The 19,171-nt window shown below is 34.7% G+C and overlaps 1 protein-coding gene across 1 annotated transcript in view; it reads right to left on the reverse strand.

Annotated features, from left to right (window-relative positions):
* Positions 1 to 19,171, reverse strand: part of itga11b (integrin, alpha 11b) — an 81,191-nt gene that overhangs the window by 27,022 nt on the left and 34,998 nt on the right. Inside the window, exons 11-16 of the mRNA XM_073831291.1 lie at positions 15,573 to 15,717; positions 12,194 to 12,342; positions 8,350 to 8,493; positions 6,766 to 6,969; positions 6,555 to 6,685; positions 2,390 to 2,556 (exon numbers count right to left, since the gene is read on the reverse strand). Of these exons, the coding sequence (XP_073687392.1) occupies positions 2,390 to 2,556; positions 6,555 to 6,685; positions 6,766 to 6,969; positions 8,350 to 8,493; positions 12,194 to 12,342; positions 15,573 to 15,717 (940 nt within the window). The remainder of the gene's footprint in view (positions 1 to 2,389; positions 2,557 to 6,554; positions 6,686 to 6,765; positions 6,970 to 8,349; positions 8,494 to 12,193; positions 12,343 to 15,572; positions 15,718 to 19,171) is intronic.

Raw genomic sequence — 19,171 nt, forward strand, 5'->3', positions numbered from 1 at the left:
GCTAGTGAATTGCTTGAACTGAATGGTCAAAGTCCCAAGTTTGAATGTGAATCAATCGCTGTGGTTCCAGTGTAAATGACTTACTCAGTTGAATCAGTTTGTCTGTTCCTCCGCTTTTTGCGCATTCAACCAAGTTTATACGACGCTGTCAGTACTACTACTGGCTTAGCTCAGTTTTATTAATTGAAATGAGCAAACAAAGTATGATGTTCACAAATAAAACATCCACATTTCCATCCCCAAGATAACTGTTTTCCACGTCGAAGACATGAAACACAAATGTGACCCTGGACCACAAAACCAGTCTTAAGTCGCTGGGGTATATTTGTAGCAATAGCCAAAAATACATAGTATGGGTCAAAATTATTGATTTTTCTTTTATGCCAAAAATCATTAGGAAATTAAGTAAAGTTCATGTTCCATGAAGATTTTTTGTAAAATTCCTACTATAAATATATCAAAATGTAATTTTTGATTACTAATATGTGACCCTGGACCACAAAACCAGTCTTAAGTCGCTGGGGTATATTTGTAGCAATAGCCAAAAATACATAGTATGGGTCAAAATTATTGATTTTTCTTTTATGTCAAAAATCATTAGGAAATTAAGTAAAGATCATGTTACATTAAGACTTTTTGTAAAATTCCTACTGTAAACCTATCAAAATGTAATTTTTGATTAGTAATATGCATTGCTAAGAACTTAATTTGGACAACTTTAAAGGTGATTTTCTCAGTATTTAGATTTTTTTGCACCCTCAGATTCCAGATTTTCAAATAGTTGTATCTCGGCCAAATATTGTCCTATCCTAACAAACCATACATCAATAGAAAGCTTATTTATTGAGCTTTCATATGATGTATACATCTCAGTTTTGTAAAATTTAACCTTATGACTGGTTTTGTGGTCCAGGGTCACAAATCTACAAAAATGTTCAGGTGAGCTAACACCTATTCAATTTAAAAGTCACTGAATAAATATTGGGACATGTCTCGAGCTTTCCTACTAAATTCTATGCCCTTGAGAACAAATTTAAAGGATTAGTTCACTTTCATAACAACAATGTACAGATAATGTACTCACACCCTTGTCATCCAAGATGTTCATGTCTTTCTTTCCTCAGTCGTAAAGAAATTGTGTTCTTTTGGAGAAAAATTTCAGGATTTCTCTCTTTATAATGGATATGGATGGCGCCCCGAGGTTTGAACTTCCGAAATGCAGTTTAAATGCAGCTTCAAAATGCTCTAAATGATCCCAGTCGAGGAGGAAGGGTCTTATCTAGCGAAACGATCGGTAATTTTTGAAACAAATTGACAATTTATATACTTTTTAACCTCAAATGCTCGTCTTGTCTCGTCTCTGCACAATGAATGTGTAGTCAGTAGAATCCGGGTCAATGCAGTTAGGGGATGTCTAAAAACTCCCATCTCGTTTGTGTCTTCAATGTCAAAATCGTCTTATAATGCTGTTTTTACCTTTTTTTTTGTAAAGGGAGTTTGAGTTTTTTTGTATGTTCACTTTGTAAACATTATGTTGGTACTTTTGCAGCGATCTAAGGCGATTTTGAAGTTAGGGAAGAAAACGAGATGGGAGTTTTTAGACGTACCCTAACTGTATTTACCCCAATCACACAGACTGCGCATGCGCTGCGCAAAGACGAGACAAGATGAGCATTTGAGGTTAAAAAGTATATAAATTGTCAATTTGTTTAGAAAATAACCGATCGTTTCACTAGATAAGACCCTTCCTCCTCGACTGGGATCGTTTAGAGCCTTTTGAAGCTGCATTTAAACTGCATTTCGGAAGTTCAAACCTCGGGGCTCCATCCATATCCATTATAAAGAGAGAAATCCTGAAATGTTTTCCTCAAAAAAAAAAAAAACATAATTTCTTTACGACTGAGGAAAGAAAGACATGAACATCTTGGATGACAAGGGGGTGAGTACATTATCTGTGCATTGTTGTTATGAAAGTGAACCAATCCTTTAAGCCATTTTAAAACTATAAGAGGGTTTTTTGTATTCTATTTGGATATTTTCAAAATCAGAACAACTAAAAATATGGCCAGCGTTTGATAAGAGGGGAATATTATCTGTCTGTGACTTTCAGACATGTTTATGTTCTGTCCTGATCTTATAAGTTCCAGATGTGAAATGTATGGGATGCCCGACGCAGTTTTACGATGGGTTTCTCTCGCTCTAAATGTTGGGATTAAAGTGTTTTCTCTTTGGCCGGAGGCTTTATGCATTAGGAAAAACTGGGAGTGACCTTTTGAGCAAACATCTGAAAGATATTACTCCCAGGCACAGGGTCCTGGAAAATTCAACAAATGTGCATTTATCATTCAGTCATCTGACTGATCGGTCATTTTTAAGTTGGGTTACATACCGACTGTTTTTGGATCCGTCATGGGTGTCCGCGCCGTCACGTTCAGGCAAACCGTGGCCAACATACACGACACCTCTCGACCTCCTCGACTGCAGTCTTTATTAAAAACGTTGATTTTTGAAGGCTCAAAATGAACGCTGATCCCCACACGGACGACACTGCGAGACCTGTTTGAGAACACATTAAGATATAAAATTAAGACTCTGACTGAGATTTTCATTATAACTTGATAAAAAAGTTCAAGACAAGTGAAGACAAACTTTAAGTTGGCTTGAGAAAGCTGGACCATAAAGTTAAAAAGTTTTTAAGTTTTTAAGTTTTAATTAAGTTTGACGGTTTTCAGTCTGAAATAGTTTAAAAAGCTTAAAGTTTTCTAGATAGATAGATATATAGATAGCAAATTATCAGCATGTTGTTACCATGATTACTAAGTTACTAGCATGTTGTTAGCATGGTTAACAAATTACTAGCATGTCACTAGCATGATTAGCAAGTTACTAGCATGTTGTTAGCATGATTAGCAAATTACTAGCATGTCACTAGCATGATTAGCAAGTTACTAGCATGTTGTTAGCATGGTTAGCAAATTACTAGCATGTCACTAGCATGATTAGCAAGTTACTTGCATGTTGTTAGCATGATTAGCAAATTACTAGCATGTCACTATCATGATTAGCAAGTTACTAGCATGTTGTTAGCATGATTAGCAAATTACTAGCATGTCACTAGCATGATTAGCAAGTTACTAGCATGTTGTTAGCACGTTTCTAGCATGATTAGCATGTCAATAGCATTTTGCTAGCATGATTTTATCATGATTATCATGGCATTGGCTTGTTGCTAGCATGTTTCTAGTAAGATTAGCATGTTAATAACATGATTTTATCACAATTAGCATGTTGCTAGCATATTTTTAGCATCATATTTTTTAGCATCACCATCTGCAAGTTAGTAACATGTTGCTAATATGATTAATGTTACGAGCATGTTGCAAGCATGATTTTATCATGATTATCATGTTACTAGCATGTTGTTAGCATGATTAGTAAATTACTAGCATGTTGCTAGCATGATTTTATCATGATTATCATGTTACTAGCATGTTGTTAGCATGATTAGTAAATTACTAGCATGTTGCTAGCATGATTTTATCATGATTATCATGTTACTAGCATGTTGTTAGCATGATTAGTAAATTACTAGCATTTTGCTAGCATGATTTTATCATGATTATCATGTTACTAGCATGATTCTAACATGATTAGCTATTTATTAGCATGTTGTTAACATGATTAACAAGTTTCTAGCATTTTACTAGCATGATTTTATCACAATTAACATGTTATTAGCATGTTGCTAACATATTTTTTAGCATCATTTGCAAGTTACTAACATGTTTCTAGCATTTTGTTACCATAATTATCATGTTATTAGCATGTTTCTAGCATGTTGTTAAGATGATTAGCAAATGACTATCATGTTACTAGCATGTTGTAGCATTATTCTAGCGTGATTAGCATGTTAATCGCATTTTGCTAACATGATTTTATCAACATTAGCATGGTATTGGCTTATTGCTAGCATATTTCTAGCATGATTAGCATGTTACTAGCATGTTGCTAGCATGATTAGTAAGTTACTAGCATGTTGCTAGCAAGATTTTATCACGATTAACATACTACTGCCATGTTGTTAGCATGATTAGTCAGTTACTCGCATGTTGCTAGCATGATTAACATGTTGGTAGCATGCTTCTAACATGATTAGCATGTTATTAACTAGTATGTTAGTATGTTGTTAATGAGAAAACCATGTTAACAATATGCTAGCAACATGCTAATCATGATAACAACATGCCAGTGACATGCTAATCATGCTAACAACATGCTAGTGACATGCTAATCATGCTAGTAACATGCTAGTAATTTGCTAATCATGCTAACAACATGCTAGTGACATGCTTATCATGCTAGTAACATGCTAATATTGCTAGTAACATGTTAGTAACATGCTAGTGACATACTAATCATGCTAGTAACATGCTAGTAATTTGCTAATCATGCTAACAACATGCTAGTGACATGCTAATCATGCTAGTAACATGCTAATATTGCTAGTAACATGTTAGTAACATGCTAATCATGCTAACAAAAAGCTAATAACATGCTAATCATGCTAACAACATGCTAGTAACATGCTAATCATGCTAGTAACATGCTAATCATCCTAACAATATGCCAGTAACATGCTAATCATGCTAACAACATGCTAGCAACATACTAATCATGGTAACAACATGCTAGTAACATGCTAATCATGCTAGTGGCATGCCATTCATGTTAACAACATGCTAGTAACTTACTAATCATGGTAGCAACATGCTAGTAACATGCATATCATCCTAGCAATATGCTAGTGACATGCTAATCATGCTAACAACATGCTAGTAACATGCTAATCATGCTAGTAACATGCTAATCATCCTAATAATATGCCAGTAACATGCTTATCATGCTAACAACATGCTAGCAAACATTCTAATCATGTTAACATCATGCTAGTAACATGCTAATCATGCTAGTGGAATGCCATTCATGTTAACAACATGCTAGTAACTTACTAATCATGGTAGCAACATGCTAGTAACATGCATATCATCCTAGCAATATGCTAGTGACATGCTAATCATGCTAGCAACATGCTAGCAACTTACTAACCATGCTAGCATCATGCTAGTTACATGTTAATCATGCTAGTGACATGCCATTCATGTTAACAACATGCTAGTAACTTACTAATCATGATAGCAACATGCTAGTAACATGCATATCATCCTAGCAATATGTTAGTGACATGCTAATCATGCTAGCAACATGCTAGCAACTTACTAACCATGCTAGCATCATGCTAGTTACATGCTAATCATGCTAGTGACATGCCATTCATGTTAACAACATGCTAGTAACTTACTAATCATGGTAGCAACATGCTAGTAACATGCATATCATCCTAGCAATATGCTAGTGACATGCTAATCATGCTAGCAACATGCTAGTAACTTACTAATCATGGTAGCAACATGCTAGTAACATGTTAATCATGCTAGTGGCATGCCATTCATGTTAACAACATGCTAGTAACTTACTAATCATGGTAGCAACATGCTAGTAACATGCATATCAGCCTAGCAATATGCTAGTGACATGCTAATCATGCTAACAACATGCTAGTAACATGCTAATCATGCTACTAACATGCTAATCATCCTAATAATATGCCAGTAACATGCTTATCATGCTAACAACATGCTAGCAAACATTCTAATCATGTTAACATCATGCTAGTAACATGCTAATCATGCTAGTGGCATGCCATTCATGTTAACAACATGCTAGTAACTTACTAATCATGGTAGCAACATGCTAGTAACATGCATATCATCCTAGCAATATGCTAGTGACATGCTAATTATGCTAGCAACATGCTAGCAACTTACTAACCATGCTAGCATCATGCTAGTTACATGTTAATCATGCTAGTGACATGCCATTCATGTTAACAACATGCTAGTAACTTACTAATCATGATAGCAACATGCTAGTAACATGCATATCATCCTAGCAATATGTTAGTGACATGCTAATCATGCTAGCAACTTACTAACCATGCTAGCATCATGCTAGTTACATGCTAATCATGCTAGTGACATGCCATTCATGTTAACAACATGCTAGTAACTTACTAATCATGGTAGCAACATGCTAGTAACATGCATATCATCCTAGCAATATGCTAGTGACATGCTAATCATGCTAGCAACATGCTAGTAACTTACTAATCATGGTAGCAACATGCTAGTAACATGTTAATCATGCTAGAATCTATCAAACTTTAAGCTTTTAAAACTACTTCAAACTTCAAACAACTTCAGACTGAAAACTTTAAAACTTTTTAAACTTTCTGGTCCGGCTTTCTCAAACCAACTTAAGGTTTGTCTTGACAAACTTTTTAATCTAGTCTATTTTGAGTTTTTTACAGATTTAGTTTTAGTAAACTATAACAACCCTGCAAGACATCGCTCTGAAAATGAACACTATTCAGCCATTGCTTCATAAATATGGCTTTCAACTTCATAACCTGGCCCTTATGTGAGGTGTAAACTCACCAAAGCAGAACCGCGGCCCCTAGAGACCCCACGGACAGATCTATGAGCTCATCTCCATTCACATCCATCATCCCATGAACACTGCGGCCGAAATAACGGAGTCCTGGAGAGATGTCACCAGCGGCTATTCTCTGAGATAGAATGGCAAGAATGAATACTTAACGAATAAGGCCACTTAATAATGTTTATGAAATATCAGTGACTCTCTTACCTGTTTGTATTTGGGTTGGATGTTGTTTTGTTGGCCGTAGAAGAGATAGATGGCTCCTTTATGATTGTCCTCCAGTGGTGCGCCCACAACCAGCTCACTGAAGCCGTCACCATTCAAGTCCGGAAGGGTGGACATAGCAGCGCCAAACCGGGAATCATGAGTCTTTTCTGATGGCCCAAGAGTCCCGTCTGGTATAAAAGAGCCCTGTGGAATAAATAAGAGAAACAGACAAGAAAATATTCATTAAAATAGCGGTGTTCAGTATGCTATAATGTTGCCATATGTGACCCTGGACCACAAAACCAATCATAAGGGTACATTTTTTAAACTGAGATTTACATCTCAATAAATACGTTTTCCATTGATGTATGGTTTGTTAGGATAGGACAATATTTGGCTGAGATACAACTATTTGAATATCTGGAATCTGAGGGTGCAAAATAAATCAAAATATTGAGAAAATCACATTTAAAGTTGTCCAAATGAAGTTCTTAGCAATGCATATTACTAACCAAAAATTAAGTTTTGAGATATTTATGGTATGACATTTACAAAATATCTTCATGGAACATGATCTTTACTTAATATGCTAATGATTTACTTAATCAATAATTTTGACTCATGCAGTGGATTTTTGGCTAGTTTTGTGGTCCAGGATCAAATATGGCCTCATAACGTAGCAAGTGGCATCCAAACCAGATCAGAAGTTTGAGGTTCATATTTCTGATAAAATAGTCAGTTGATAATCAGCATAATATAATATAATATAATATAATATAATATAATATAATATAATATAATATAATATAATATAATATAATATAATATAATACATCAAACACTAGCGAAATGGAATACAAGCCAGCAATTATAGTGTTCACAAACCAAGAATAAACAAAACATGCACATCTTTGAGCGATAGAAGTTATTGCTCTGACAGATTGAGTTCACTGGATTTGCAAAGGATTCATTGATTTAAACTCACTGCTAATTTAAAACTAGTCATTTCTGGGTCTTTTGAAATGACTCATTAAAAGAACAGACTCATAAGAGTCATTCATTTGTGAAACAGATTCCACTAGTCGCACTGTGGTCTGTTCAACCAGTTAATAAAGCATCATGTGTGAATCATTTAAATGACTCACTAAATGAACCGGCTCATAAGAGTCATTCATTTGGGAAACACAGTACACAATAGTCGACTTGTATGTTATTGAACCACTGTAGAGAATCGGTTCATAAGAATCATTTGCTGGTGAATCGTACTATGTTTGCTGCACTGTAGGGTTTTGATTCAGAAATAACCGGTTCAAAAGCCATTTTCTAATGAATCGTACTTTAGTCGAAACTGTATGTTCATTATTACATGCCGCTCTGGAGGACAACTCAATACACAATCTTTTTACCTCATCTTAGTAAAGCTGACCACTCAGGTAACAACAATATTGTGGATTCAGTGAATGATTCGTATTATGTATTGTTGGCTATTGCTACAAATATACCCATGCTGCAAAAGTTTTGTGGTCTAGGTTCACAAATATTCTTTGAGAAAGCATTATGGTGTTGTGTTTAGGATGTTGTCACCTGTAAGCTGATGGTGTAGATGTAAACTCGGCCTTTCTCCCAGCCTTTGTAGAAGTACATGGGAGCTCCGACCAGTAAAAGATCTGTCAATCCATCGCCATCCAGATCAATCGGTGCCAGCTCACTTCCATAATACGATCCGATCTACAATTGACCAAAACACACTTTGTTAGCATTTGACATCCACATACGCTTGGCCAAAGTGCATGTAATTTATATATATATAGACACTATACACTATCTATCAGTCAAAAGTTTTTAAACAGTAAGATTTTTCATATTTTTCAGCTCACCAAGTCTGTATTTATTTTATCCAAAGTACAGCAATAACAGTAAAATTTTGAAATATTTTTGCTATTTAAAATAACGGCTTTATATTTGAATATATTTAAAAATCTTATTTATTCCTGCTTAAAAGCAAAATTTTCAGCATCATTACTCCAGTCTTCAGTGTCACATGATCCTTCAGAAATCATTATAATATTCTGTTTGCTACTCAAGAAACATTTTTTAGAATAATATTCTGAAAAATATTTATTATATATTCTAAAAAAATATACATTGTATAATCTAAAAAAAATATGTTATATTCTAAAAAATATATATTTATATTTAATGAATAGAAAGATGCGAAGATCAGCATTTATCTGAAATAAAAAGCTTTTGTAACATTATACACTATATAATTTTTTTTAAAGAAAGAAATTATAGAAATTAATACTTTTGTTTAGCAAGGATGCTTTAAATTAATCAAAAGATGATGATACAGACGTTTATAATGTTACAAATGATTTCTATGTCAGATAAATTCTCTTTTTCTGAACTTTCTGTTCATCAAAAAAACCGGAGAAAATTCTACTCAGTTGTTTTCAACATAATGATAAGAATAAATATATTTGAGCAGCAAAGCAGCATATTAAAATGATTTCTGAAGGATCATGTGACTGGAGTAATTATGCAAAAAAAATAAGCTTTGAAATCACAGGAATAAATTACATTTGAAAACATATTCAAAAAGAAAACAGTTATTTTAAATTGTAAAATAATTTCAGAATTGTACAGTTTTTGCTGTACGTTGAATCAAATAAACGCAGGCTTGGTGATCAGAAGACATTAAAATCTTTTGACTGGTATTGTACTTAAATAGTTTATTTAATTAGTTAATTATAGTTTTATTGCACGTTCATAAATTTAATAAAAACATAAAGCAAAGCACACCTGATGCACATTCTTTAGCACTTTGTAGAAGTAGAGTTAAAGTATCTTGCTGTAATTTTTTGTAGAAAAGGTACTTGAAAGCACCATATGATATGTGACCCTGGACCACAAAACCAGTCTTAAGTCGCTGGGGTATATTTGTAGCAATAGCCAAAAATACATTGTATGGGTCAAAATGATCGATTTTTCTTTTATGCCAAAAATCATTAGGAAATTAAGTAAAGATCATGTTCCATGAAGATTTTTTGTAAAATTCCTACTGTAAACCTATCAAAATGTAATTTTTGATTAGTAATATGCATTGCTAAGAACTTAATTTGGACAACTTTAAAGGTGATTTTCTCAGTATTTTGATTTTTTGCACCCTCAGATTTCAGATTTTCAAATAGATGTATCTCGGCCAAATATTGCCCTATCCTAACAAACCATACATCAATAGAAAGCTTATTTATTGAGCTTTCATATGATGTATACATCTCAGTTTTGTAAAATTTAACCTTATGACTGGTTTTGTGGTCCAGGGTCACATATTTTATTTTTTTATGAAAAAAATACTATTATTTATTGTAATTAAACTGAAAATGTCATACTAACCAGACAAACACACTCTTAAAAATAAAGGTGCTTTAAAAGGTTCTTCACAGCAATGCCATAGAAGAACCATTTTTGGTTCTACAAAGAACCATTCAGGCAAAGGTTATTTAAAGAACCATCTTTTTCTTATCTTTTTATGATCTGAAAAACCTTCTGTCGCTAAAAAAGAACCTTTTTGTGAGACAGAAAGGTTCTTCAGATGTTAAAGGTTCTTTATGGAACCATTTAAACAAAAATGTTCTTCTATGGCATCATGAAGCACCTTTACTTTTAAGAGTGCAAGGCATATTTCAACAGTCACCTAATGTTATTTGTCTATTGCGAGACACATTGTGCGGCAGGTTCTTCCGTTCTTCTGAACTTGCATTTCAACCCTGAAAGCTCCTGCTGGCTTCACAAATACCAGAAAACAGGAGACGCACTTTATCACATTCCCGTCTAAGTGCTTTCCTGAGGGCTTACGCACAGGTCTGGTGCATAACAGGTTGATGACTAAATGAATGTTGTGGTCGGCGACCGGCAGCGTTTCAAACCTAAGCGTTTATGTGTGCATTCACTGCAGGACATGCATACACAAACACACACACACACACACACACACACACACACACACACGTGCAGATGAGATGCACATGGACTACATAGACGCCGGCCCATCTGGAGCGGGTGACTGAGTCTAGACCTTCACACGCCGTCTCCTGTCCGCACACATGGTCCGCATTAATCTACTGATGTGCCTCTCCAATCAAACACGCCACCGTTTCAGAGAGAAAGAAGGTAGGATGGAAAAATGCAGACAGATGGATTAAGGAAGCAGTTCAGAGAAACCTTCACTATTTAGGCCAAGTGCACGCTGCTACACTCACTAAACAGTTGCGGCACTTTTGCATGGGCTATTTCATGCAGATTAGCCCTATTATAGATTATTGACAAGACTATTTCCATGCCGCAATTTAGCATCTGTGGAAAGCAGGCCGTGAATGGAATTTTGTTCAAAAGAGGCCATTGCGAACGTTTTGTTCTGATAATGGCAGTAGTCATTTATCAAATGATGAAGAACAGAACAATATAGTTAACTAGGCTATTTTTTTGCACTTACTCTTGGGCTTTTTCATTCTCACGGGTTGTAAAAAGTTCTTACGAAGTCTTAAAGGATTAGTTCACTTTCATAACAACAATTTACAGATAATGTAAGATCCAAGATGTTCATGTCTTTCTTTCAAGATGAGCATTTGAGGTTAAAAAGTATATAAATTGTCAATTTGTTTTGAAAATAACTGATCGTTTCACCAGATAAGCTTCTTCCTCGGCTGGGATCGTTTAGAGCCCTTTGAAGCTGCATTTAATCTGCATTTTGGAAGTTCAAACTTCGGGGCGCCATACATATCTATTATATGTGACCCTGGACCACAAAACCAGTCTTAAGTCGCTGGGGTATATTTGTAGCAATAGCCAAAAATACATTGCATGGGTCAAAATTTTTGATTTTTCCTTTATGCCAAAAATCATTAAGAAATTAAGTAAAGTTCATGTTTCATGAAGATTTTTTGTAAAATTCCTACTGTAAACATATCAAAATGTAATTTTTGATTTGTAATATGCATTGTTAAGAACCTAATTTGGACAACTTTAAAGGTGATTTTCTCAGTCTTTTTGATTTTTTTGCACCCTTAGATTTCTGATTTCAAATAGTTGTATCTCAGTCAAATATTGTCCAATCCTAACAAACCATACATCAATAGAAAGCTTATTTATTGAGCTTTCATATGATGTATAAATCTCAGTTTTGTCAAATTTAACCTTATGACTGGTTTTGTGGTCCAGGGTCACATATAGAGAGAAATCCTGAAATGAATTTTCCTCCAAAAAACATAATTTCTTTACGGCTGAGGAAAGAAAGACATTAGTACATTATCTGTAAATTGTTGTTATAAAAGTGAACTACTCCTTTAAATTCATAAAGTCATGCTTTTTGGAAGTACCTTGTTGTACAAATGTGCTGTATGTCTTTAAAACATGTGCTTGGGTTTACCTGCTGTCCGTACAGTGAGTACAGTATGGTGAGATTGCCGCTGTTGGTCAGTGTGAAGATGACGACTTTCCCCGTGTGGTTGAATCGAGGAGCTCCAGCGATGTATAGCTGACCATGTTGAGCCGAGACCACCGATGACACCATGTACCCTACAAACAAGTGTCAATTTTATACATTATACATACAGTAAATATGATAAATATAAAGATTTATAATAACTTGTGTGAGGAACAGACTGAAATGTAAGTTTACTTAAGTTTACTTATTTGCTTCCGTCTATTCAGACTTAGAGGTTCATTTTTGATTGCAATATATGCAAAAAAAACAACAACGCTGCTTCGTGGGATCCAGTCTGGTGCAAAGCATTTTAAAGGAATAGTTCACCCAAAAATGAAAATTCCAAACTCGTAAGATCTTCGTTCATCTTTGGAACACAAATTAAGTTATTTTTGATGAAATCAGAGAGCTTTCCGACCCTGATTTGTTCCATTTATGGACAGTAAGAAGTCTCATCTGCTCACCAAGCCTGAATTTATTTGTACAGTACAGCAAAAACAGTAAAATTTGGAAATATTTTTACTATTTACTATTCTATTTGAATGTATTTTTAAAATGTAATTAATTTCTGTGATTTCAAAGCTTTTTAGCATCATTACTCCAATCACATGATCCTTCAGAAATCATTCTAATATTCTGATTTGCTGCTCAAAAACATTTATTATTATTATTATTATTATTATTATTATTATTAATATTATGTTGAAAAGAGCGGAGTAGAATTTCTGAAATAGAAATCTTTTGTAACCTTTAAAATGTCTTTATAATGTCTTTTGAACAATTTAAAGCATGCTTGCTAAATAAAAGTATATATAAATGCTGATCCTTGGATCTTTCTATTCATCAAAGAATCCTGGGAAAAAAATTACTGTTCTAAATATTGATAATAATCGTGTTTCTTGAACAGCAATTCAGAATATTAGAATGATTTCTGAAGGATCATGTGACACTGAAGACTGGAGTAATGATGCTGAAAACTCAGCTTTGATCACAGGAATAAATTACATTTTAAAACATATTTAAATAGAAATTAGTTATTTTAAATAGTAAAAATATTTCACAATATTACTGCTTCTGCTGTATTTTGGATCAAATAAATGCAGGCTTGGTGAGCAGAAGAGAGTTCTCTAAAAAACATTAAAAATTTGACTAGTGTTGCCTTAAATGTCTTAAAATTAGTCCATTCTACAAATGTAAGACCTATGATAACTTGTCTAAAGAACAGACTGAAATTTAAGTCTTTATTCAATGAAAATGTTCCTTTTTGAAACTTAATGATTCTTTCTATTCAAACTTGGAAGGTCGTTTTTGATTGCAATGCATGCAAAAACATGCTATTTAGTGCAACTGATATCCAATCTGATGCAGTGCATCTTATTTTGGTGAGTTTTAATACTTAGTTCTGCCATGACACTCTAGATGACGCAGGCTGGAGAGAGTTATTTATCAGAGAGTTATATGACTTGGCACAAGCTGATTGGTTCATGTTGCATACATAACCAATGAGCTTGCAGATATTTAAAAGGCTGATAGCATTCAGTTGGTCATTTTGCAGTGCGCTTTCAGAGTTCCTCTGAAACCCTCCACCTTCCCCAGCTCCACCTGTATAGATCTGCTACAGGTTATTTTATGCTATTTGTGCAGCAGCATGTCACAGCACTGTATCGCCATATGCTTTGGCAGTAGCAAGTTCTGTACTTGCTTGTAGCAGCAGCAATAATCTACAACTACAGCGTTAACCAACAGCAGTAGCAGCGTAGCAGATCTATTCCGCCAAGACCAAATACATTAACACTGTCATAACCATTACCATCAGGGTTGGCGTCAATTCAGGAATGAGGTCAACAATTCCAATTCAAAGAAGGAAATGGAATTGGAATTCAACAACAATTACAGGAAACAGAGATGGAATTGAATTGGAATTACAGGAAGTGCAATTCAATTCAGGGAAATTCCACTGAATTCCGTTTATTGCTGTTTCTAAGCATTTATTTGTGATTGCATTTAGAGACATACATTTGAACTTTATGATAATTTACAAATACCAAGTAATGTATGTAATAGAGTTGATCAAATATTCAATATATGATTACCATATAATATATGTCTCAACTCACAAAAATGAGTCATGTTCATTCATGTATTTCATTCACTTTTTATTGCATCGAATTATCATCATTTCCTGAAATTTGGCATGTGAAATGATCATGCTTAACATACTAAACATACAGTACTTTGTATTTCTTTTATATGTTTGTTGTTTATGAGATTTACAATATTTAATGTACTATAAACTATTAAGCAAATCAAGTCAAATTATTTTTAGCAACTCAAGTGGAATTTAGTGGAATTCATTCGATTTCAATTCTGTTTCCTGACATTCCAATTCAATTCCAATTTAATTTCCTGTCAGCTGCATGCAATTCAAATTCCAATTCCAATTCCAATTCCATTCCAGGAAGTGAATTGGAATTTACCATTCATTCTCAATTCAATTCATGAATGGCCCCAACCCTGATTACTAAACTTTTCAGAGAGTTTATGTGTCACAACAGAAATAGATGTATTCATAAATTAAACTAGTAAAGAATGTGAAAATTCTAGGGGTGGGCATAGATTATTTTTTTTTAATCTAGATTAATCTAGATTAAATCTTGGAATTAATCTAGATTAATCTAGATTAAAATGGCTAATTTGAATTCTGCTGAATACACAGACGCGCACGGGCATGGACAGCCTATCTGCGTGCATAGTCTTCGATTAAACTGCGCTGCTTTTAGAAGCGTCAATTCATATAGTTATAGTTATATATATTGCATATAGTTTAATGTCTTTATTTCGGGATTATCAAAGTAAATTCAAACTCAAACTTGAGATTTTATTGGGGCACAGCAGATTTTCACTGGGGCACATGCCCCAGTAAAAAGGGTCTAGAAACGCACGCACCTGCCCTGAAGCGGCTTCATAGCTGCATCCATGTTTGCACGTCTCATTTGATGTGGTAATTTCACAGTAAGTTGAAGACTCGTTCTCGCCTCCTACAGTGCAATTCGACTAGGTATACGTCATCCGCGTTAAAATATCAAGGTGAAAGTCATCATAGCTTGCGTAGTTTAGACCCAGCACCTAACCCAACTTTGAGAATAGATTAACGGCGATATTTAACGCAGCACGTTAACGCCGATAACGGCCCACCACTAGAAAATTCCTAACCATTTCTTTTATGTTCTACAGAAGAAAGGGTGAGTGCATATTCACTTTTGTCAGTCATAGAATCAAATCCTAATTTGGTACGACCCAAAAAAAGGTTGAATTTTCTTACCCAAGTACGCTCCGTGGTTCTTCAGCTCCTCTGGGAACTCTTTCACATACGAAGACTTGGGTGGGATGACTTTACCATGACGGGTCTCCTTCAGAACAGCTCCGTTCCAGTCGTACGCCCCAACGGCACCAACCAGAATCCCGTCCTTTAAGAAAACGGTTTGCATCTTTAGTTACTATCAGAAACCACGATACTGTTTTGAAAGGGAAATGCACGCACAGCCATAAGCAGTACAGAATAAAACCCACAGTGTTTAATCAGAGGCCTGGGTTCATGTACCTGCAGTGAGTGCTATGGGACGATGACAAACGGCCTGGCAGTGGCTTTAGCGGTATAGAGAATGCAAACAGAGAGTTTTGCCAAACCTCTCCGGCAACTATCTTAGAGCTCCTGCCAAAACTCTGCACTGCATTAACATCTGGGACTTAGCGTTCAAACCCACAATGAAATGCCCATTCCTGAACAATACCACCACTACACTCAAATATGCTGGGTCATAGTTAGACTAAATCTCCAGTACTGTGATGAGTGACCCATGTAGTCAACTTAAACACCCCGAGATAAATTCTGGCACAAAAAGGCCAATTCCCTTTTGCTCTCCTGCCGTTGTGACTATAAACCGAACAGCTCTGTAGGGATGATTGGTTTAGCAAATACTATTAATAATATATACTCCACAGACCTTATTCTCCAAGAGAAAGACTTGGACATTAAACAGTTTATTGCATTGGAGAGATATTTTCAGTACAAACTTTGGACCACCCTTTGTGACTAACCGGACAGAAAAGTCTCCAGCTTTGATATCCTGGATGCATGCGAGCAAAAACAGCAGTCCTCTGCGAGTCTGACTGGAGGCCTAAAACTCGCTGCGCTCGCTGCCAAAGTTTTCCTCATGCGATGTCGACGTGGACACTTTGACAGATTTCCATGGCACATTTGTACAATAAACTCTCTCCAATATGCTGTGTGTTGTTCCATTCGCTTTTTATTAGCGGCGCTCGCAAAGACAAACCCCTGAACAAACCCTTAACCCGGAGAATTAAACTTCAGTATCTAACTTTCGTGCTAAAGAAATGAATGGTGCCTCAAATTGCGTGGATTATTTGAGGAAAACATTAGCAACCACACAGAACACCTAGCAACAATCTAACAATATAATGAGTTTCTGAATAAAACCATTTATGTCTAAACTGGCAGTGGTTTTAATATTTAAAGGTAGTTGGGTAGGATTTTACCATTTAATATGTAATGTTATTGTGGTTATGCACTATATCTTTTTGCAGGAGCAGAAAGAGGATAATTACAGTATTGACTTTGTTTTACTGTCATCAACATAAACACGAACATGGATCCATTTCAGCATTTAGTTCGTACAAGGTGCTTAAAGTGCTTGAAGTACTTGAATTGGACTTGTAAGGCCTGGAAATTTTCCAGAATAGGTACTTGAAAAGTGCTTGAATTATTAAAAGACTCCATCTACACTATCTACTGGTTCCCCAAAGAACCTTTTATTGAACCGTTCTTAAAAGAACCATTTCCACTATGAAGAACCTTTTCTGCATTTAAAAGGTTCCATGGATGCTCATGGTTCTTCATTGAACCATCGATGCCAAAAAGGAACCTTTATTTTTAAGAGTGTATGAAGTAAGTGTATTTTTTTCAATAAGCACATATCTTTTCACGCAATTAAAAAACATCATACTTTTTTTTTGCTTATTTCAGTTAGTGTAATAAAATTAATAAGCTAAGTCAGTAGAAGTACTGAGAGTGCTATGTAAACGTGGCTGAAGACGTGAAAAGAGGAATAGATTAACCAAATCAATTGAGTTATATATACGCTGGAACCACTCCGATTGATTCAAACTCGTGACTTTGATCATTCATTCTAAGCGATTCACTAGCAAAAGCCAGATTAAATTAAAAGAGACTTACAGTAAAACAGAGCTTTTCGAAACTTCAAATCAGTTAAACCAATGCGACTGACTGTTTCAAAGCAGTCCAAACGGTTTCAGTTCGCAAATAATTTGATTCAGATCAGGACTTTGCGTATCATGAATCATTTTAGATCGTTTTAGATTGTGAATTATTTCACAAACGATTTTGAAGTCCCTATTTAAACAAACCCAGCAGGCACACTGTAAAAACTTTTCACCAGTTTCAACTTAAAAACTTAAGTTGATTTAACTTAACATTTTAAGGCAGCTGCTAAACTTAAGTCATTTAAACTCACAAGTTAAATCAACAAATTTTTATTGTAATAAGTTAAAATGACTTGTAGTTTTAAGCTGATTTAACTTAAAAACTTAAGGCAGCTGCTGAACTTACGTTTTTAAGTTCTGAAGAATCTTGTGAAAACTTTTTACAGTGCACAGGACATCAACATGACGTCAGATTGACGTTATACCCCAACCATTATGACGTCTATCAGATGTTGGATTTTGGTTGCCATACCTGACGAATAAATGTCAGTATTTGACGTCAATATTGGCTCGAGGTTGGATTTTGGTCACTTTCCAAAATCAACCAAATATCAAGGTCATTTTACCTTGTTATTGGATGTCAAAATAAAGTCCTTAGACGTTGGCTAGACAATTTTGGTCATCTGACGTCACGACCTAAATCTAACCTAATATTAACCTAATATTATGTGTGCCTGCTGGGAATGATTTGCGATACGCAAAGTTCCAGTCAAATGATTTGCGATATGTGATTTGAAGTCCCGATCTAAGTCAAATGCAAAAAAAATTCGCAAAATATTATTAAGATCGGGACTTCAGAGCATGGAACGCGAATCATTTCATTTAGATCGGAATTTTGCGTATCGCGAATCATTTGATTCAGATCGGGACTTCACATATTTTGAATCATTTGTTTTAGATCGAAACAGGTTCATGAATCATTTTGTGAACTGAATGATTCCAATCAAATGATTTGCGATACGCGATTTGAAGTCCCAATCTAAGTCAAATGATTCACAAATTATTATTCAGATCTGGACTTCGGAGCATGGAGCACAAATCATTTGATTCGGAACTTTGCGAATCCCAAATGATTTGATTCCAATCAAATCAGATCGGGACTTTGCGTATCACAAATCATAGATTAAAACTGGTTTGTGAATCATTTTTGCGAATTGAATGATTCAAATCAAATGATTCACGATGCACAATTTTGAAGTCCCGATCTAAACTTTTAAACTTTTAACTTCACATATTTTGAATCATTTGTTTTAGATCGAAACTAGCTTTTGAATCATTTCGCAAATTGAATGATTCAAATCAAATGCAAATTCAAATTCCTTAAGAAAATTAACTATAGGAAAAATGTTACTATAGTAAAAGTGTAGTATACTTATTTATTTATCTATTTATCTTTTTTTTTTAGAATTTAAAAGATAAGACATTGTTTGATAAGTGAGACCTCTGATTGAAGTTTGCAATTTAAAAAAGTAGTGCTTGGAAAGTCTTTGAAACTTCTGGAATTTTTTTTTAATAATAACGAATAATTTCGGAGACCGCTTGGAGTAGATTAAAGGTAAAACAAACCAACAAATATATAATTTTTACCTTTACAATGAAATATTTTGATGTATTCTAATA

This window comes from Garra rufa, chromosome 25, assembly GCF_049309525.1.
Source record: "Garra rufa chromosome 25, GarRuf1.0, whole genome shotgun sequence".
Classification (NCBI taxonomy): Eukaryota; Metazoa; Chordata; class Actinopteri; order Cypriniformes; family Cyprinidae; genus Garra; species Garra rufa.